This window comes from Melospiza melodia, chromosome 3, assembly GCF_035770615.1.
Source record: "Melospiza melodia melodia isolate bMelMel2 chromosome 3, bMelMel2.pri, whole genome shotgun sequence".
Lineage (NCBI taxonomy): Eukaryota > Metazoa > Chordata > Aves > Passeriformes > Passerellidae > Melospiza > Melospiza melodia.
Window position 1 is genome coordinate 140,325,424 of NC_086196.1, and position 19,192 is coordinate 140,344,615.

The 19,192-nt window shown below is 68.2% G+C and overlaps 3 protein-coding genes and 1 long non-coding RNA gene across 5 annotated transcripts; 3 read left to right on the top strand and 1 right to left on the bottom strand.

Annotated features, from left to right (window-relative positions):
• Positions 1 to 214: 214 nt before the first annotated feature.
• SNX17 (sorting nexin 17) lies at positions 215 to 6,900 on the top strand. Its single transcript, XM_063153304.1, has 15 exons — positions 215 to 343; positions 2,126 to 2,200; positions 2,339 to 2,456; positions 3,102 to 3,166; positions 3,242 to 3,352; positions 3,715 to 3,805; positions 3,974 to 4,061; positions 4,400 to 4,469; positions 4,566 to 4,658; positions 4,772 to 4,975; positions 5,271 to 5,393; positions 5,482 to 5,559; positions 5,735 to 5,809; positions 6,091 to 6,132; positions 6,221 to 6,900. The coding sequence occupies exons 1-15, from the start codon at positions 281 to 283 to the stop codon at positions 6,338 to 6,340; spliced, it is 1,416 nt and encodes a 471-aa protein (XP_063009374.1). The 5' UTR covers positions 215 to 280; the 3' UTR covers positions 6,341 to 6,900.
• A 92-nt stretch (positions 6,901 to 6,992) lies between these two features.
• ZNF513 (zinc finger protein 513) lies at positions 6,993 to 11,651 on the bottom strand. Of its 2 annotated transcripts, none has more exons than XM_063153305.1 (3): positions 11,596 to 11,651; positions 8,505 to 9,098; positions 6,993 to 8,117 (listed from the first exon to the last, which is right to left on the bottom strand). In XM_063153305.1, the coding sequence occupies exons 1-3, from the start codon at positions 11,633 to 11,635 to the stop codon at positions 7,366 to 7,368; spliced, it is 1,386 nt and encodes a 461-aa protein (XP_063009375.1). In that variant the 5' UTR covers positions 11,636 to 11,651; the 3' UTR covers positions 6,993 to 7,365. The 2 variants fall into 2 exon arrangements, with proteins under 2 accessions (XP_063009375.1, XP_063009376.1); XM_063153306.1 differs by having other exon boundaries at positions 11,422 to 11,650.
• Positions 11,652 to 12,449: 798 nt separating this feature from the next.
• Positions 12,450 to 17,637, top strand: LOC134416564 (E3 ubiquitin-protein ligase RNF19B-like). The gene is made up of 9 exons (XM_063153307.1): positions 12,450 to 12,503; positions 13,183 to 13,748; positions 14,149 to 14,324; positions 15,031 to 15,181; positions 15,512 to 15,674; positions 16,551 to 16,665; positions 16,736 to 16,870; positions 16,964 to 17,156; positions 17,284 to 17,637. The coding sequence occupies exons 2-9, from the start codon at positions 13,321 to 13,323 to the stop codon at positions 17,441 to 17,443; spliced, it is 1,521 nt and encodes a 506-aa protein (XP_063009377.1). The 5' UTR covers positions 12,450 to 12,503; positions 13,183 to 13,320; the 3' UTR covers positions 17,444 to 17,637.
• Positions 17,638 to 18,086: 449 nt separating this feature from the next.
• Positions 18,087 to 18,967, top strand: LOC134416565 (uncharacterized). The gene is made up of 2 exons (XR_010027302.1): positions 18,087 to 18,381; positions 18,495 to 18,967. It is a non-coding gene; the product is annotated as an uncharacterized LOC134416565 (long non-coding RNA).
• The last annotated feature ends 225 nt before the right edge of the window (positions 18,968 to 19,192 follow it).

Consider the following 19,192-nt stretch of genomic DNA (forward strand, 5'->3'; position numbering starts at 1 on the left):
GGCCCCGCCCCCCGGTCCCGTCCCGCCGCGGGCACGCGCCGCGGGCGCGCCTGCAGCCCCGGCGGGGCCGCTCGGGGCGGGGCGGGCACGGCACGGCGGGGCGGCCCCGGGGCGGGCGGAGCGGGGCCAAGCGGGGCGGGCGGAGAGCGACGGCCCCGGGCGGGGCGGAGCGGGGCGGCCCTGGGGCGGGCGGTGCTGCCCACTCCCTGCCATCGCGGGGAGTGCTGGCCCGAGATGGCGGCGGCGGGAGGCGGGTAGCGGGGGCGCGCTCGGCCCGGCCATGCACTTCTCCATTCCCGAGACCGAGACCCGCGCCGGGGACGGCGGCGCCCCCGCCTACGTGGTGAGCGGGGCCGAGGGAGCGGAGCTGTCCCGCAGCACGGAGCCGCCCCGCAGAACGGAGCCGAGTGGGCGGCGCGGCTCCTCGGCCCGGGCGCGGTGCGGCCCCGCTGGGGCCGTGCGGATCCGCAGCCCCGGCGCGGTGGCGGGTCGGGATCGGGACCGGGACCGGGGCCGGGCGAGGCGGGCAGGTCCCGGCCCGCCGCCATCCCCGGCCGGCGCCCTGTGCCAGGGCCGAGCAGGGATCGGGCCCCGCCGCCCCCGCGGCTCCGGATCGGGCGCGGGAGGTCCCGGAGCAGCCCCGGGTGTCAGGACCTTGCCCTGCCCGGTGCCGCGGCCGGGGGCGGGCAGCCCGCGGGGGCCCCGTCCGGTCCCATCCCAGCCCCGGCTCGTCCTGGCCCGCCCGTCCGTCCGTTTGTCCCGGCTTCCTGTTTTGGTCCCTGCGCCGGGAGCGCCTCCGGAGCGGGGCCGGGACTCCGAGTGCCCGGAGCCCTTCCCGGGGCCGGCAGAGCCCGCAGGCTGGCCCAGGGTCCGGATCGCTGCTCTCTCTCGGGGGGAGGGTGGGCAGCCCTGCGCTCCAACACCCACGCTGGCCCCGGGTGCCGAGATCGCTCTCCGGGGATGCCCCGGGACCCCGCGGTGGGGCGCGGTCCCGAGGGGGCAGCCCGGTGCCGGTGTGAGCGGCGATGCAGAGCCCTGGCCATCCGCGGGAGCTGCAGCTGCTCCCGGGCCGCAGGAGCGGGCAGCCCTCGAGGCATTTCGTCCTTGTGACCCCCCTGCCCTTTGCCCTCCGCCGCTGCCGAGGCTCCCCGGGGCTGGGCAGGAGCCGCGGCTGATGCGGAGCCCTGATGCGGGCGGGTGTGGGGCTGCCCGTCCCTCCCGGTGTCCCGCAGCAGCCCCGAGGCACCGGGCTGGCTTGGGTGGGGAGGTGCCCGTGTGAGCCCCGGCCTGGCTGGGCAGTGCCCAGGAGCAGGAGGGCACCGGGCCGTCCCTGGAGGCTGGGCTGGGCTGCCGTGGCTGGCTGCGGGCTCGTGGCCATCCTCATGCCCTCCCAAACGGTGCTGTGGGGGCGGCAGGACGCTGCTGTCCGTGAAGGGACTCTGTGTGTAGGGTGAGGTGCTGGGAGCTGGACCATGGGGTTGCCAGGTGTTCCCTCTGTGATCAGCCAGGTGTTCCCTGTGTGCTCTGTGCTCAGTCAGGTGTTCCCTGTGCGTTTTGCACTCCCAGCTGTGCTCAGTCAGGTGTTCCCTGTGTGCTCTGCACTCACAGCTGTGCTCTGCCAGGTGTTCCAGGTGTTCCCTGTGTGCTCTGTGCTCAGCCAGGTGTTCCTGTGTGCTCTGCACTCACAGCTGTGCTCAGCCAGGTGTTCCTGTGTGCTCTGCATTCCTAGCTGTGCTCTGCCAGGTGTTCCTGTGTGCTCTGCACTCCCAGCTGTGCTCTGCCAGGTGTTCCTGTGTGCTCTGCACTCCCAGCTGTGCCCAGCCTGTGGCATCAGCAGGGGCTGAGCCAGAGTTCATCTGGGGACCTGTTCCTTTTGAAGCCCTGGCAGTGGGGAGGGCTGTCCGTGGGGCTGCAGCGTGGCTCTGTGCTCCCCAGGGCTGGGCACACAGGGTCAGACCTTCCTGCTGTCCAGCGGCACATCTCCTGGGTGTGCTCATATTCCTGAACCATTCTGCCCTTGGGCAGGGTGCTCAGGGATGTTGCCTTCTCCTGGGGGCTCTCTGGGCATCTCCTGGGGGGCTCCTGCAGCTGGCAGTGCTGGCTCTGAGGGCCTCTCTCCCTGCAGGCCTACAACATCCACGTGAACGGGGTGCTGCACTGCCGGGTGCGCTACAGCCAGCTCCTGGGCCTGCACGAGCAGGTATGGGGACACCGGGGCAGAGCTCCTGCTCCTCACCTTCCAGCGGGGCTCTGGTGCTGGCAGCTCTCTGCGCCCCTTGCCCGGTCCCTGGGGTCAGCGAGGTGGGGGTCCTGCAGCAGCACTCTGTTCTTGTCCCAGCTGAGGAAGGAGTATGGTGCCAACGTGGTCCCAGCCTTCCCCCCAAAGAAGATCTTCACGCTCACCCCAGCAGAGGTAGAGCAGCGCCGGGAGCAGCTGGAGAAGTACATGCAGGCCGGTAAGCTGGGCAGGGCACGGCCCATGCCTTCCTCCCTGCCCCGCTCCGTTCCCTGTGGTCCCTCTTGCACCTGCCAGGGCAGCCCTGGCATTTGATGGCCTTGTCCCCCGGGTGCCAGCTCCTGTGCCAGCCCTGGCGTTTGATGGCCTTGTCCCCCGGGTGCCAGCTCCTGTGCCAGCCCTGGTGTTTGATGGCCTTGTCCCCTGGTGCCAGCTCCTGTGCCAGCCCTGGCGTTTGATGGCCTTGTCCCCCGGGTGCCAGCTCCTGTGCCAGCCCTGGCGTTTGATGGCCTTGTCCCCCGGGTGCCAGCTCCTGTGCCAGCCCTGGCGTTTGATGGCCTTGTCCCCCGGGTGCCAGCTCCTGTGCCAGCCCTGGTGTTTGATGGCCTTGTCCCCCGGGTGCCAGCTCCTGTGCCAGCCCTGGCGTTTGATGGCCTTGTCCCCCGGGTGCCAGCTCCTGTGCCAGCCCTGGCGTTTGATGGCCTTGTCCCCCGGGTGCCAGCTCCTGTGCCAGCCCCTGCCCTGCCCTGGCACAGAGGGGGTGCAGGGGTTCCCTGGCTGGCCCAGGGCAGCACAAGGGCCAGGGAGGGTTCTGTGTCCCTGTCCCTTCCCACGGGACTCCTGACCGCTCGTGCCCCTCCTGCAGTGCGGCAGGACCCGACGCTGGGCGGCAGCGAGACCTTCAACAGCTTCCTGCGCAAGGCCCAGCAGGTGAGGGCACACCTGTGCCAGCTGCGTGCCCCCGGCTGTGTGAGGGGCTGGGTGCCAGCGCTGTTCTCTGTGCAGGAGACGCAGCAGATCCCCACGGAGGAGGTGCTGCTGGAGGTGCTGCTCTCCAACGGGCAGAAGGTCAAGGTCACCATCCTGACGTCGGACCAGACAGAGGATGTCCTCGAGGTGCCACAGCTGTCCTGCTGGCTGGGACCAGCCCCTCCTGCTGCCTCCTGGGCTTTCCCTCACGGCTGGGGCTCTCTCAGCCTGGTAGCCCCCCTGCCCTCCCCTGCACCCTGCCCACCCTGGAGCAGGGCTGCCCTGGTGGGGCTGAGAGCTGGAGCTGGGATGGGTGTGCTGCAGGGTGTGTCTGGGTCCAGGCTGGTGTTTGGGGTTCCCTCGCTGTTTCCTGGTTGCCAGGAGCCCAGGCCTGGCTCAGGGCAGCAGAGGTGCTGCCTTCCTGCTGTTGGGAGGCCTCGGAATGCACATGGGCTGGGTCTGGCCACCATGCTGGGACTGTATTGGGACTGTCCTGCTCTTCCTCCCAGGCTGTGGCCTCCAAGCTGGATCTGCCAGATGACCTGGTTGGCTACTTCAGCCTCTTCCTAGTGAGGGAGACCAAGGATGGAGCTTTCTCCTGTGAGTAGAGCCCGCTGTGGTGGGACACGTGCTGTGCCCCTGCCTGGAGTGAGGGCTGTGTGCCCCTGCCCTGGCTGGGGGCACAGCTGTGCTCCTGGGGGCACCCTGGTGTGGGGCCATGGGGATCCTGCTGCCCAGAGGGGCTGCTGAGCTGCTGTTTCCCCGCAGTTGTGAGGAAGCTGCAGGAGTTTGAGCTGCCCTACGTGTCAGTGACCAGCCTGCACAACCCCGAGTTCCAGATCATCCTGCGCAAGAGGTGAGCGGGGCAGCACTGGGGTGGTGCCCAGGGCTCCTGGTTCCACACAGGGACCCTCCCCTCCTGCCATTGCTGCCCAGGGCTCCTGGTTCCACACAGGGACCCTCCCCTCCTGCCATTGCTGCCCACTGATGCTTTGGCCCCCAGGAATGCACATGAGCATCCCCGACCATGACACTGGAGCAGGGGCTGCCCTGCTGTGCTCAGCTCATTCCTGCCTTCCCATGGCAGCTGGTTTAGATGGGGAGCAGGGCATGATGACTGATGGTTACCAGCCCACAGGAGGGTGATTTTCTCCTCACTGCTGGAGCAGGCTAACCCCTGTGGTTCCCTTCCAGCTACTGGGACTCAGCCTATGACGACGATGTGATGGAGCACCGTGTGGGGCTGAACCTGCTGTATGCACAGGTGAGGGTTGGTGTGGCACAGCCAGGTGAGGACAGACACTGTGCAGGGGCTGGGGGGCTCCGGTCCCAGGCGCTCACCAGCCTCTGCTGCCTGCAGACGGTGTCAGACATCGAACACGGGTGGATCCTTGTCAACAAGGAGCAGCACCGGCAGCTGAAGTCCCTGCAGGAGAAGGTCTCCAAGAAGGAGGTAGGACAGGGAACAGTGCCACCACGACCGGGGCAGCTCTGGCTCTGCACCAGCCCTCTCCTGTGTGGTACGGGGTGGTGTCCTGTTGCTGAGCACCCCTGCCCTGCCTGCAGTTCATCCGCCTGGCGCAGACCCTCAAGTACTACGGCTATCTCAAGTTCGACCCCTGTGTCACGGATTTCCCTGAGAAGGGCTGCCACGTCGTGGTCAGCGCAGGCAACAACGAGCTCAACTTCCAGGTGCGGCTGCCCAACGAGCAGATCAAGGAGGGCAGCTTCAAGGTCACTCGCATGCGGTGCTGGCGGGTCACATCCTCGGTGAGTGACGCCTGGGGAGCAGGGAGGGGCTGGGGGGACACCCCTTCCTAGGAAAGGTGCTGGCTCTGACTCCAGCCTCTGGCCCAGCGGGCCTGGAGAGGGTCTGAGTCATGCCTTGGGGCTGAGGGGATCATTGGTGTGAGGACACTGGAGGGGACTTGACAGTGGCAGAGGACTGGTGGGCACTGGGCAGGTGTCCCACACTTGGCTCGGTGCTGCCCTCGAGCTGCACTGCTGTCTGGGGAGCTGCTCCTTCCCCTCTGGAGGCTCCCAGCCTTGGTGTGTGTCCCTGCAGGTGCCCATGAACAATGGCCCTTCGGGGAGCAGCCCAGGCAAGTCCGAGGTGAAGCTGGAGCTGGCTTTTGAGTACCTGATGAGCAAGGACCGGCTGCAGTGGGTCACCATCACCAGCCCACAGGTAGAGCTGCCTGCATGGCGGGCTGGGGGTGGCTGTCAGGGGAAGGGCTGGGCCCTGCACAGAGCCCTGTGACACTTCTCCCTTGCAGGCCATCATGCTGAGTATCTGCTTGCAGTCCATGGTGGATGAGCTGATGGTGAAAAAATCTGGAGGCAGCATCCGCAAGGTGAGGGCTGGCGCTGGATGATGGCTCTGGAGTGGGATCCCAGCCTGGCCCTGTGACTTCCTAGGGCCTGGGCTGGGTCCTGAGCGCTCCCCTCGGGATGGGGCCGGCATCCCAGGGCTGGTTATAAGCCCAGGGCTGACGCTGGGCGCTGTGGCTGAGCTGAGCTGCTCTGCAGATGTTCCGGCGGCGCGTGAACGGGGCCCTGCGGCGCTCGGACAGCCAGCAAGCCGTCAAGTCACCCCCGCTGCTGGTGAGTGTGACCCTGCAGCCCTGGGTGAGGGACACGGGCAGTCACAGGCTCTGACGGTTTGTGAATCAGAACTCATTGCCTCCAGAGGAGGCACTGCCCCGGGGCAGGGCTGGGGCAAGTCCAGAGGACAGCAGGGCGGTGGTGCCCTGCTTCCAGAGCCCTGCCAAGGGAACGAGGTCCTGCAGTGAGCCAGACTCCCTGGGGATGGAGGGGGCAGGTGGAAGGAGGGGTGGGTGTTGTGTCCCATGACCCTGTGCTGCCCAACTGTGCTGCCCTCACAGGACTCACCTGACGCCTCCTGGGAGCCCATGGCCAAACTCTCGGTGAGTTGTGTGTGGGTGCACCAGACACCTCAGGCTAAGCGGGTAGGGGAGCTAGGGCTGTCCTCCCTAACATCTCCCTTCTCCACAGAGCAAGCTCACTTCTGTCAGCCTGCGTGGGATCAGCCACTCCAGCTCTGCTAACGACGTGGGCGCTAACGACTTCCACGGCAATTACGCCTTTGAGGGCATTGGCGATGAGGATCTGTAGTGCCCCCTGCCCAGGACAGCCCCGGCCTGAGCGAGGGCCTTCGCTGAGGAATGTACGACCTGCAGCCAGGTTGCAATCAACGTGCCTCTCACCTGCTCCATCCACCTTTCCCCGCTCCCCGGGGCTGGGAGCTCCCCCCAGCCCGCCACTGCCTTGGGGCGGGGGCAGCTGAACTCCTCCCGCTGCTGGCTCCAGCTGGGAGAGGGCTCGTTTGACCTGAACAGTTGGCCCGGGCAGAGCCCTGGAGCTGCAGTGCAGGGCCCGGCCCGGCCTGGGGGCAGAGCTGCTCCTGTCCCAGCTGGGAAGGCCTGGCCCAGCCTGGGGGCAGAGCCAGGCAGGCTCCATAATGCCAAATTAGCATTTAGGTTCGTGCTCCGAGGCAGAGTGCAGTAAGCTGTCTCGGGGGCTCCGCGCAGAGTCCCCTCTAACCCGCTCATAGACGCCAGCATAATCTAGGCTTGTAACCACGTATCTCCTGCTGCTCAGCCCGACAGAGCATTAATGGACAGTAACTGATGTTTACACACTGCAACAATGATTAAAACGGATCCTGATTGGTACCAGGCTGTCTGTTGGGGGGTGGCTGCTGTCCCTCCCCTCTCCGTGCCAGCCCCGTGCAGTCCTCCTCAGTAGCAGAACAAGGCCCCCAGGGTGAAGAGCAGATAACAAAACCGACTGTTTAATGCTTTTATACACAATATAAATTACACCGACCAGCACGGCGACCGCCATGGAACCAGTCCTGTTCCCCCCTCCCCCCTTGTCCCCAAACGCCGGCAGAGGAAGGCTCCGGCAGGCAGAATCAGGCAGCTGGGGTGGCTGGAGACGTGGCCGTGCTGCCACACGGGCAGGGCTCAGAGCCGCCGGTCGTCACTTCGCCCTGCCCAGGCAGGACGGGGCTGCCGAGGCCCAGTGTGCCTCTGGGCCTGCTGTAAGGCAGCCCTGAGCCCCCTGGAGGTGCCCGCCTGTCCTCCCTCCCCCAGGGAGGGCAGGCACCCCGGGCCCCTGCCGGGCTAAGTGCTGTCTCAGGGCAGGGCCGTGCCCACGGCTGGGGGGGCCAGGAGGGCTTTGGCATTGCGCGGGTTCACCCAGCTCTCGGCCGTGTGGCCGTGGATCTTCTGGTGGCGCTTGTAGTTGTCCCAGTGCCCGGTGGTGTAGGAGCAGTCCCGGCACTGGAAGGGCTTCTCGCCCGTGTGCCGCAGCATGTGCCGCTTCAGGTTCATGCTCTGGTTGCAGCTGTAGCTGCAGAGGCTGCACTGGAAGGGCTTGTCGCCTGAGTGGATGCGCCCGTGACGCTTGAGGTTGGCCAGGTTGCCGCAGGCGTAGTCGCAGAGCTGGCACTTGTAGGGCTTCTCGCCCGTGTGCACGCGCTGGTGCCGCTTCAGGTTGTCCAGGTGGGCGGAGGCGTAGGGGCAGAGCGGGCAGGCGAAGGGCTTCTCCCCGCTGTGCGTCTTCATGTGCCGCGCCAGGTGGTTGGGGTAGTGCGTGACGAAGGGGCACAGGCTGCAGGCGAAGCCCTTGTCCCCGGCGCCCTTGCGGGGGCTGGCACCCGGCTCGGTGCCCAGCACCGCCAGGCTGCAGCGCCCGCACACCTGCTCGGCCAGGCCCTCGTCCTGCGCGAAGCCATCGTCCAGCACCAGCCCGCACATGCGGCACGTGAAGGGGAAGAGCAGCTCGGGCAGCGCGGCCGCCTCCTCGCCCCGCAGCCGGGCACAGCCGGGCAGGAAGGGGCCGCTGCCGCTGCCCACGTGCAGGCTCAGCTCTGGCAGCAGCGGCTCTGCGGGACAAAGAGATGGGGCTGTGAGCTGGGTGGCACAGCGCCAGCGAGGACTGGCTCTATGAGCCACAGCGCCAGTGAGGACTGGCTGTGTGACGAGCCCCAGTGCCAGCGAGGACTGGCTCTATGAGCCCCAGTGCCAGCGAGGACTGGCTCAGTGACGAGCCCCAGTGCCAGTGAGGACTGGCTGTGTGACGAGCCCCAGTGCCAGCGAGGACTGGCTCTATGAGCCACAGCGCCAGTGAGGACTGGCTCTGTGACGAGCCCCAGTGCTCCGGTGAGCCTGGCAGTAACATGACTTTGGGTCAGCAGCAGGATCCGTGCCCTGCACCAGCCCCAGAACCCCCACGGTAGCTCTCCCACATCCCCACACCCTCCCACCTTTACCTGGGTCCTTGTCCCGCCGGTGCGGCCCCTCGCCCTCGGGCAGGCGGTGGCTGAGCATGTGCCGCTTCAGGTTGCGGCTCTGGTTGCAGCGGTAGTCGCAGGCGGCGCACTGGAAGGGCTTGTCCTGGCTGTGGACGCGCTCATGGCGTTTGAGGTTGCCCAGGCTGCTGCAGGCGAAGCTGCAGCCCGTGCAGCGGTACGGCTTCTCGCCGGTGTGCGTGCGCAGGTGCCGCGTCAGGTTCACCAGCTGGGCGGAGGCGTAGGCGCACTGCGGGCAGGCGAAGGGCTTCTCCCCGTTGTGTGTCTTCATGTGGCGCTTGAGGTGGCTGGAGTAGTGCGAGGCGAAGGGGCAGAGCTGGCAGGAGTAGACGATGCGCTGGCTGCGGCCGCCCTCGGCGCCGGCGCACTGCAGGCAGCTCTGGCCCAGGCTGGCAGCCAGCTGCAGCCCGCACTGGCGGCAGGGCAGCGCCGCGGGGCCCGGCTCGCCGCCCTCCTCGGGGTCGCTCTCCACGCTCAGCTGCTGGTACCCGGACGAGCAGTCGTCGTCGCTCAGGGCGTACGCTGGGATGGCGATCTTCCCCACCAGGGTGTCTGCTGAGAACACCGCGGGCACGGGGCGGCGTCAGCCTGGCTGGCCTGCGCCCCCCGTGCCACCGTGGGGCACTGCTCCTGTGCCTGCGCCCCCCGTGCCACCGTGGGGCGCTGCCCCTGTGCCTGCGCCCCCCGTGCCACCGTGGGGCACTGCCCCTCTGCCTGCGCCCCCCGTGCCACCCGGGAGGAGCCCCCCACACCGTGCACTGCAGGGAGCAGCCCCACAGCCACAGCCTGCCCCAACGCCCTGCTGAGGCCTGCTCTGGGTGTCTCAGGAAACCCTGACACTTGTGCATGGCTGGGCAGGACCCCGGCACCAGCAGGGGTGGGAGGACGGGTGGGTGCATCATCCACACTGGCACTGCTGGGCCTGGGGGGTAGAGGGAGGTGGGCACAGCCCGGCCCAGGCTGGAGAAAGGCCTGCCCTTAAAGCTGCTCTGTGCCCCTCTCACTGTGGCACTGCCCCAGCCCCGGGGTGGCAGCTGGTCACACTGGCATGGCTGGCACAGGGAGCTCCAACACCAGCCCTTTCCACCCTGCAGGAAACATTCCCCTGCCCCCACAGAGCTCTGTCCAGCGGCAGCAGGGAACGCTGTGCCAGGCTCTCAAAGGGAACTTCCCAGCTGGGCACAGACTCATCCTGCTGCAGCCCCTGGGCTCCACAAGTGCCCCAGGCTGGTGCTCGGGGCTGCAGGGGCAGCTCAGCAGGAGCAGCTGAGAGCCGGGCCCCGTTCTGTGCCAGGGCAGCTCAGCAGGAGCAGCTGAGAGCCGGGCCCTGCTGGCCCCGTTGTTGTGTGCCTGCCCTGCACTCCTGGGGTCTGCCAGGCTCAGCAGCTGCCCACCCTCCTGGCACCCCCTGGCCTGTCCCCCTGCTGCTGCCACCCGGGCTGTGTCCAGCTGATGAGCCTGCCCTGTGCTGTGGGACGGGGCAGCCCCTCCAGCCTCCTCCCCGAGCACTGCTGGAAACACAGACACCAGAAAAGGGCGTCCTGCCGAGGCCTGGCTCTTACGGGGGAGCTCCTGACCCTGCCCCGAGCCCTCTGCCAAGGGACCCCCTTTCTCCTCAGCTCAGCCCCAGCCACACCAAGGGAACCCCTGTGCCCTCAGGCCAGCAGTGCCCCAGCACCCCAGAGCACCGTCCCCTAAAGGGCCACCAGTGCCCACGTGGCACAGCGTGTCTGTCCTGCCTGGGTCAGTGGGCCGAGCTCCTGGTCCTGCTCCCAGCGTGGGGCTGAATGGGAGGACAGGAATTCCTGGTGGAATTTGGGAAGGACAGGAATTCCTGGTGGAATTTGGGAATGAGAGAAATTCCCAGTGGAAACTGGGAAGGACAGGTATTTCTGGTGGAATTTAGGAAGGACAAGAATTGCTGGTGGAATTTGGGAAGGACAGGAATTCCCAGTGGAATGTAGGGAAGACAGGTATTGTAGAATTTGGGAAGGACAGGAATTCCCGGTGGAATTTGGGAAGGACAGGAATTGTAGAATTTGGGAAGGGCAGGTATTCCTGGTAGAATTTGGGCAGGATAGAGAGGAATTCCCAGTGGAATGTGCCCCCAGACCCCCAGCAGGCTCCCAGCAGCCGTTCCGGGGCAGGGAAGCAGAGCCCTCGAGCAGCCCCATCCATGCCTCGGTGCCAGAGCAGGACACGGCACAGCCCAGGCGAGCACACGGAGCAGGGCACGGCCCCGGGGGCAGCGGGGGACGGGCACGGGGCCGCACAGTCCGTGCCCTCCTCTCCGGCCGTTCCGTTCCCGCGTTGCTCGGGGCGGGGAGCGCCTCCCGCCGGTCCCGTGAGCAGCTCCCGGAGCTGAGCAGCGCTCGCCGCTCCGGCTGCCTCGGCCGCGGCTGACCCAGGCTCGGCAGCCGCGGCGGGACAGGCGCTGCCCGCGGCACCGGGGCTGAGCGCGCTCGGTTCGGCCCGCAGCGCCGAGGGGAGCGGTGGAACGGGACCCCGGTGGAACGGGACCCCAGTGGAACGGGACCCGGGGCTGAGCGCTGCGCTGGCTCTGGGATGAGCCCGGCCGCGGGGCGCGGCCCCGAACCCACCGCGGGGACGCGTCGTGCCCGGGCCCCCGGCGGGAAGGGGCGTTCGGGGATCGGTGCCGGGGGTCGATGCCGGGCGGGCGGAACCCACTCCGGGGCCCCGTCGGGGGCCGGGCCTCCCCCGCGAGAGGAAGCTCGGCCGGAGCTCGCGCCGGGCGGGCCCGTGGCAGGGCGGGCCCGGCCGGATGCGCCGAGCACGGGCCCGGTACGGCCCGGCCGGGCCGCGTCGCCGCCGGCGGGGCTGCCGGAGAGGGGCGTCGTCCCCGCGGGGCCGCACGCACCTGGCGGTCCCTTCTCGGAGGCCGGGCCACGGCCCAGCAGCAGGTCCCCGGGCAGCACCACCGCCGCTCTTGCCGTCTCCTCGGTGCCATCCTCGGCGTCCGCTGCAGCGCTCCGAGCGCCGCGGGTCCCCGCCGGGCCGCCGCCGCCGCCCCCCGGGCCCGCCGCGCACTCACCCTTCACCGGCTGCGGGTGGCTCTGCTTCCGCCGGGGCATCGTGGCGGGCCCCGGCGCCGGCCCGGCCCCGCCGCCCGCCCGCCCGCGGCCCGCCAGCCGCCCCCGCCAGCCCGGGGCGGCCGCCGCCGCCCCGCCTCGACCGGACACTTCCGCTTCCGCTTCCCCCCGGGCGCGCGGGGGCTGGCCCGGAAGCGCCCGCGCGACCCGGAAGCGGAGCGGGCGCGTGCGCAGAGGTGGTGCCGCCCCCGGCCCCGCCCTCCCGCGGCCGCGGCATGAGGGGAGCGGGCCCGGGCCCGGCGGGGGCGCGCGGCCGGAACGGGACGGGACCGAGCGCGGCGCTCGGGACAGGCGGGCAGCGCCCGGGGCTCGGGCGGGCCGGGACAGCAGCGGCTCCGCCCCTTCCGGCCGGCGGGAGGCGGCGGCACCGGGGCCGCTGCCGGTCGCTACCGGTCTCTGTGCCCCGTCAGGACCGGCTGCGGCTCCTCCTCCGGTGCCCTCCGGGTCCGGCCCCGCCGAGCAGCGGCGCGGAGGGCAGGCCCCGGTGAGTCCCCGCCGGTGTCCCCGCCGGTGTCCCCGCGCGGTCACACCGGGCACACCCGGGGCCGGGCCCGAGCGCCGCTGCCCGACCGGTCCCGCCGGGCTCTGGCCGGTGCCGCCGCTGCCCGGCCGGGCCCGCAGGTGGCCGGTGCAGCCCGGCCGTGTCCCCGGGCCGTGCCGTCCCCACCCGCTCCCTCGCGGGGCTCTCCCGGTGGCTCCGCTCCGTGTCCGGGCTGCGTGAGCCGCGCTCGGCCCGTCACGATCGCCGCTGTCCCTCCGCAGGTGCCGCGGGCGCTGCGGGTGCCGGGCCGGGCCGTCCCGGGGGAGCCGTGGCCGTGCCGTGCTGCCGGCGATGATTCCCCGCTGACAGGTACGGCCCGGGCCGTGTGCCCATCCCGGTCACCGCGGAAATTCCCTGCTGCCCGGTTGCCCCTGCCCGCTCCCTGGGAATCGCCGTGTCCCCCGGGGATTGCCGTGCGCCCTGTGGGATGCAGAGCCCGCAGCGCCCGGCCCAGCAGAGCAGCTGTGCTGGGGCTCCTCAGCCTTACCCGAGGGTCGCTGGCCCCGGCCCTGGCACGGGAGAGCTCCGTGGGCTGTGGCGGCGCAGGAGGGCAGGGGCAGCTCTGGGGGGACAGAGGGAGGGACCAGGGGACAGAGTGTGCTGTGGCCGTGGATTGGTGAGCTCTAAGTGAGGGGAAATGGACAGATTGACCCCACTGCAGGACTTGCCTGGCTCCTGGGCGCTGAATGAACGGGGTCTGGCGTCCCTTGGCAGTGAAGTGCAGTGAAAGTTTAGCCTTGTGTCACCCTGGGCAGGGGCTGGGTGACGCGGCTGCTGGGCCGGGGCTGTCTCGGTGTTGCCACTCTCTTCCCCACGCTGGGGATTTGGGTGCTCTGTGGTTCCTGGAGACGTCATGCGGAGATGAGGGAGGCAGGATGGGGCAGGACACGCTCGGGGGCTGTCCGAGGCACAGGCCGGCTCTCGGGGGCTATCCCAGGGCACAGACGCTGTTGCAGGGCTCTCAGTTCTCTCTCTCTGCTCTCCGCAGGCCGAGCGGCACCGCCCGCCCCTGCCGCCGGGGATGGCTCCGTTACCGCCCGCGGTGAGGCCCGCTAGGAGCCGGGCCGTGGGGGCCGCAGCCGGGCCCGCTGCTCCCCGCTGCCCTCGGTAGCTCACGGCAGCGCCCATGGAGCAGCCCACGCGTGTGCCCGGGCCCCGCCGCCTCCTGGGCTGCTTCAGGAGGAAGCCTCGGCCCGCCGGGGGGGAGACACCGCCGGAGCCGGAGCCCGCGGAGCCCCGCGTGGTGCTGGCCCTGGGCGAGGCGCTGCAGGAGTGTCCGCTGTGCCTGCTGCCGCAGCCCGCCGAGGCGTTCCCCGCGCTGGGCTGCTGCTCGCACCGCTCCTGCCGCGGCTGCCTGCAGCAGTACCTGCGCCTGGCCGTCACCGAGAGCCGCGTGCCCGTGGCCTGCCCGCACTGCCCCGCCGCCATCCCGCCCCACCACGTGCACGGCCTGCTCCCCGAGCCCGCCCTCCGCGACAAGTACGAGGAGTTCCTGCTGCGGCGGCTGCTGGTGGCGGACCCCGGCACCCGCTGGTGCCCCGCTCCTGACTGCAGGTACCGCGGCACGGGCGGCAGTGCGGGCGGGGCGGGCCCCTCCTGCAGCAGCAGCAGCGGGGTGTGCCCGTGTCCCGTGAGCCCTGCCCAGGCTGGGCTCCCATCCCCGTGTCCTGCCGTGCGCTGGCTGTGCCCAGAGCAGTGTCCGGTCCTGGTCTGGCTGTACAGCCTGTGCAGCTCTGTCTGCCAGGGCCGGTGCCCTTGGCTGTGCTGGGTACTCTGTGAGCCCCAGGGCTGCTGGGCAGGGGGGGATCCCAGCTCAGGGTGGGTCCCAGCTCTCCTGGGCCCGGGCTGTGGCTCCAGCTCAGTGCAGGACCAGGGCTGGCCTGGCTGTGTGGGGAGGGTGCCCTGCTGTGCCCAGCCCCTGCTGTGCCCAGCCCCTGCTGCCCTCTCCCCACAGCTACGCCGTCCTCGCCCATGGCTGTGCCGAGTGTCCCCGCCTCACCTGCGGCCGCGAGGGCTGTGGCACCGAGTTCTGCTACCACTGCCGGCAGCCCTGGCACCCCGAGGGCCCCTGTGCCCCACCGCCCCCCGGCCTGGCCACGCCCTCGGCACAGCCCGAGGAGCCCGCCCACGGTAAGGCAAACCTGGGCAGGGCTGGGAGCTGTGGGGCTGGGGCTTGGCACAGCCCTGTGCCCCTGAGCCCCTGTGCCTGCTGCCTGGGGGGCTGCTGCAGCCAGGAGCCAGCCAGAGCTCCCTCTACTGCATCTCAAAGCCCCTGTGCCACTTGGGCCGGGGTGTGTAGAGGGACCTCAGCTCCCCCCATGGTTCCTGTGGGGTGGGGAAGGCTGGCATGGATGCACACTGGGACAGGGACAGGCTGGCATGGGTGCACACTGGACAGGGACAGGCTGGGACAGGCTGGCATGGGTGCACACTGGACAGGCTGGCATGGATGCACACTGGGACAGGGACAGGCTGGGACAGGCTGGCATGGATGCACACTGGGACAGGGACAGGCTGGCATGGGTGCACACTGGACAGGGACAGGCTGGGACAGGCTGGCATGGGTGCACACTGGACAGGCTGGGATGAATGCACACAGGGACAGGGACAGGCTGGGACAGGCTGGCATGGGTGCACACTGGACAGGCTGGCATGGATGCACACTGGGACAGGGACAGGCTGGCATGGGTGCACACTGGACAGGCTGGGATGAATGCACACAGGGACAGGGACAGGCTGGGACAGGCTGGCATGGATGCACACTGGGACAGGGACAGACTGGCATGGGTGCACACTGCTCTGTCCTGCTCCCCCATCCCATCTTGTCTCCCCCCAGCTGAGGCCGAGGACATCAAGGTCTGTCCTCGCTGCAGCGCCTTCATCATGAAGATTAACGATGGCAGCTGCAACCGCATGAACTGCACGGTGTGTGGCTGCCTCTTCTGCTGGCTCTGCCTGCAGGAGATCTCTGACGTGCACTTCCTGAGGTCAGTGTGGGGCCTTGGGGGCTGGGGGCTCTGGCAGGAGCTGGGGGCTCTGTGGGACTGCACTGGGCTGGAGCTGGGGGCTCTCACAGGATGGGGAGCTGGCATGGGGGCAGGCAGGCCCTGCCCCAGGTTTGGGGTTAGCCAGGGGGAGCAGGGTGCTCTGTGCTGCTGGCTCTGGCAGGGCTGGGGCTGCTGCTGGCACCCCATGGGAGGCAGCTGGAGCTCAGGGTTGGGGAGCCTGGCTGCCTGCTCTCAGGTGGCCTCGTGGGTGTCCCTGACATGGGGCAGGCTCTGCTGGTCTCTGCTGCCACCTTGGCTCTGTGCCCACAGCCCCTCTGGCTGCACCTTCTGGGGGAAGAGGCCGTGGTCCCGGACCCGCAGGATCCTGTGGCAGCTGGGCATGGTGCTGGGAGCGCCCATGGTCATCTCCCTTGCTGCAGGCGTTGCTGTCCCTGTCATCACCATTGGGATCCCCATCTACATGGGTAGGAAGGTACTGGCAGCTGTGGTCCTGCTCCCTGCTGAGCCCGGTACCCTTTGGCCCTTGGCCTGGACAGACCTGCAGTGCTCCTGCTGCCCACAGCACATCCTGTGCCATCCATGGCTATCCTCAGCACATCCCTGTGCCACCCTGCCTCTCCTCAGCACATCCCTGTGCCACCCTGAGTACCCTCAGCACATCCCTGTGCCACCCATGGCTATCCTCAGCACATCCCTGTGCCACCCCTGATCACCCTCAGCACATCCCTGTGCCACCCTGACTGCCCTCAGCACATCCCTGTGCCAGCCTGGGTACCCTCAGCACATCCCTGTGCCACCCTGACCGCCCAATCCTGCCTTGCCAGGACCTGGTGCTGCCCCCAGCAGCCCCTGCCAGTGCAGGTGTGCCCAGCCTGGGGAGTGGGGTCAGGGTGGGGGAAAGGAGGAAGGGTAGGACCTTTATTATGAAGGGGGGCTCTCCAGGGACACCTGTGCTGTGGGGCAGTGCTGTGGTGGCACTGTCCCTGTGGTGGCAGTGCTGGGGTGGCACTTTCCCTGTGGTGGCACTGTCCCTGTGGTGGCAGTGCTGTGGGGGCATTGCTGTGGTGGCACTGTCCCTGTGGTGGCACCGTCCCTGTGTTGGCAGTGCTGGGGTGGCACTGTCCCTGTGGTGGCACTGTCCCTGTGGTGGCAGTGTTTGGTGGCAGTGCTGTGGGGCACTGTCCCTGGGGTGGCATTGCTTGGTGGCAGTGCTTGGTGGCACTGTCCCTGTGGACAGGGAGGGTGTCTGTGTGCCTGTGGCTGGAGCTCTGCCAGGCTGGAAGGGGCTGAGTGCCCGGGGCTGTGCCGAGGCCCTGGCAGAGCCTTCACCTTTGTGTTTGTCCCCGAGGTGCTGGGCCAGAGCCGGCGGAGCAGCCTGTCCGGGTGCCAGCAGTGCCTCTCTGTCACCAGCAGCGTCCTCCTGTCCCTCTTCGTGTCCCCCATCATCACAGCTCTCACCGTGGGTGAGTGCCGAGGGCTGGGTGGCACTGAGGACGTGTCTGGGGCTGGCAGTGACCCTCGGTGTGCCCGCAGGTGTCGGCGTGCCCCTGGTGCTCACCTACGTGTACGGGACCGTGGTGCTGTCGCTGTGCCGGAGCCGCTGGGGCTGCAGGGGCGGCCGTGCCCCCGGCGAGCTCGGCGTGGTGGAGCTGGACAACCTGGCCAAGCGTGGGTGCCTGGAGCTGGCAGGGCTGGCTGTGCCCCGCGTGCAGGGGCGGTCCGTGGAACGGCGTGTTCTCCCTCCTCTGTGTCTCTCTGCAGTGAACGAGCTGTGGTCGGCGCTGCCCAGCCCCAGAGCGGCCGAGGACGGAGCTGCGGACGGCGCCGCCTCGCTGTCCCTGCCCAGCAGCGGCCGCAGCCAGCGCCCGGCACGGCCGCAGGGGCACAGCCAGTCTGCCAGCACGGTGGCCCTGGCCGGGAGCATGCTGAGCGAGGGCCAGGACGCCTCTGACAGGTAGGCAGGGTGCCGAGGGGCTGGCACATCCCTTCGAGCAGCTCTGCTCGGCACGGATGGGCTGTTCCCCTTGGGGCCGCTGCCCTCAGGCCCGTGCCTGTCTGTCTGTCTGTCTGTCTGTCTGCAGGGAAGGTGTCACCATCGAGGTGGAGGTGTCGGTGGAGGCGGTGCCACGTTCTGCCCGGCAGCAGAGCCTCAGCAGTGCCCTGAGTGGGCAGAGCCTCTCTGGGGACTCCCTGGGTGCCACCAGTGACAGGGGCAGCTCCGTGGGTGTCCCTGTGGAGTGATGGGGGCCCGAGGGGGGTCCTGATCCACACACGGGCCCTGTGCCCTCTGCCAGCGCTCCCAGCCCTGGGAGCTGGTCCTGGGCGGGTGCCAGCTGCACCCAGCACTGCTGCGCCCTGCACTAGCCCTGTCCACCCTTCCCAGAGGCACCACTAGGAAATAAAGCTGCTCTGCTTTCTTTTCACTAGGAAATAAAGCTGCTCTGTCTCCTGTGCCAAAACTCCCCCCTGGCAGCCCACTGGTGTGCACAAGAGGCATCACATCTGACCTGGGTGAGGAAGAGGCCACCCAGGCCATGCTGGGTTACCTGTGTGGCCTCTGCCCTGCCTGTACCAGCTGATGTGCCCCAGAGCAGGCTGCAGGGTTAGGGGAGGGCAGCGGCCCCCCCAGCTCCCATCTCTGCTCTGGTCCCCTCAGGGATCCATCCTGCAGCCAGGCCAGTGTGCAGGGAGCAGCATGGGCTGCAGGGGACCTAGTGCCACATGGGATGCATAGCCACAGGCCCTGGGATCCTTGGCACTGACTCCACTGCAGCATCCTGGGGAAAAAAAGCTGCTCCTGAATGGTTTGCTGCTCAGAGGTGGGCAGTCACAGAGTCAGTAAAGGATTTGGCTTGGCAGGGAACTTAAAGCTTTGGAACTTTGCCATGGGCAGGGACATCTTCCACTAGACCAGGTTCGTCCAGGCTTGTCCAGCCTGGCCTTGAACACTTCCAGGGATGGGACAGCTACAGCTGCTCTGTGCCAGGGCCTCACTAGGGAAGGATTTCTTCCCAATACTCCATCTAACCCTGCTCTCTGGCAGTGGGAAGCCATTTCCCCTTGCCTGTCCCTCCATGTTTCTTGGAGCCCCTTTGGGCCCTGTGACTCTCAGCTCTCCCTGGTTCCTTCTCTTCTCCAGGCTGAACATCCCCAGCTGTCCCAGCCTGTCCCCACAGCAGGTGAGGTTTGTGGGTTGTCCCACCTGTGCAGCCTCCTCCAGCTGCTCTGGGACTCCCATGTGATGGGGCTGTGCCTTTGGCAGTGCTTGCACTACAGATCTTCCCTTTCCCAGGATGAACTCTTCAGGTCCTGGGCTGTTGTCTTGGCTTCTGCAGTTCAGCCTGTCCCTCCCCAGCCCAGGTGCTGCCTCTCCTGGCACCTTTCACCCTTCCCTGGCAGCCCAAGCCTCAGCTCCCCACCCTGCCTGGTGGCTCTGCAGTGAATTGTCCAGCCCTGACATGCTCTGGTGTCTGCAGTGTCCAGCTGGGCCCTGCAGCCCTGTGTGAGCCCCCTGAGAGCCTCACACACCCCGGTGCTGCAGCTGGATGTGCTGCTCGGGCTGTGCCCACGTTCCCCTGGACACCTCTCATGAACACTTTTCTCCTTTGCAAAATGGGTTTGTTCTCAGCACAACTTCCACTTGCTGATGCTGGGTTTATCTCGGGGTCACTGGGAAGGGACTGCTCAGTACCTCACACTTCCTCCCTGCTATCAACATCCTGCTCAAGGCTACTCCAGATTCTGAATAAACAGAATGAACAGTCACAGGGACAAGCAGCCCTAAGGTATTAGTTATTTCTGCAGTCCCCGAGAGCCTGAGCTGAGGCAGCTTTGCTTGGTGACATTAAAACCACTTTGCCTCAATTGCCATGTGCTGTCATCCCATTCCTGCTGCCAGGCATCCATCTCCAGAGGGTTTGGTTTTTAACTTTGTTCCTCGTCATCAAGGTTTGTGATGCAGTCTCCAGTCTCTGTGGAGTCTCCAGAATG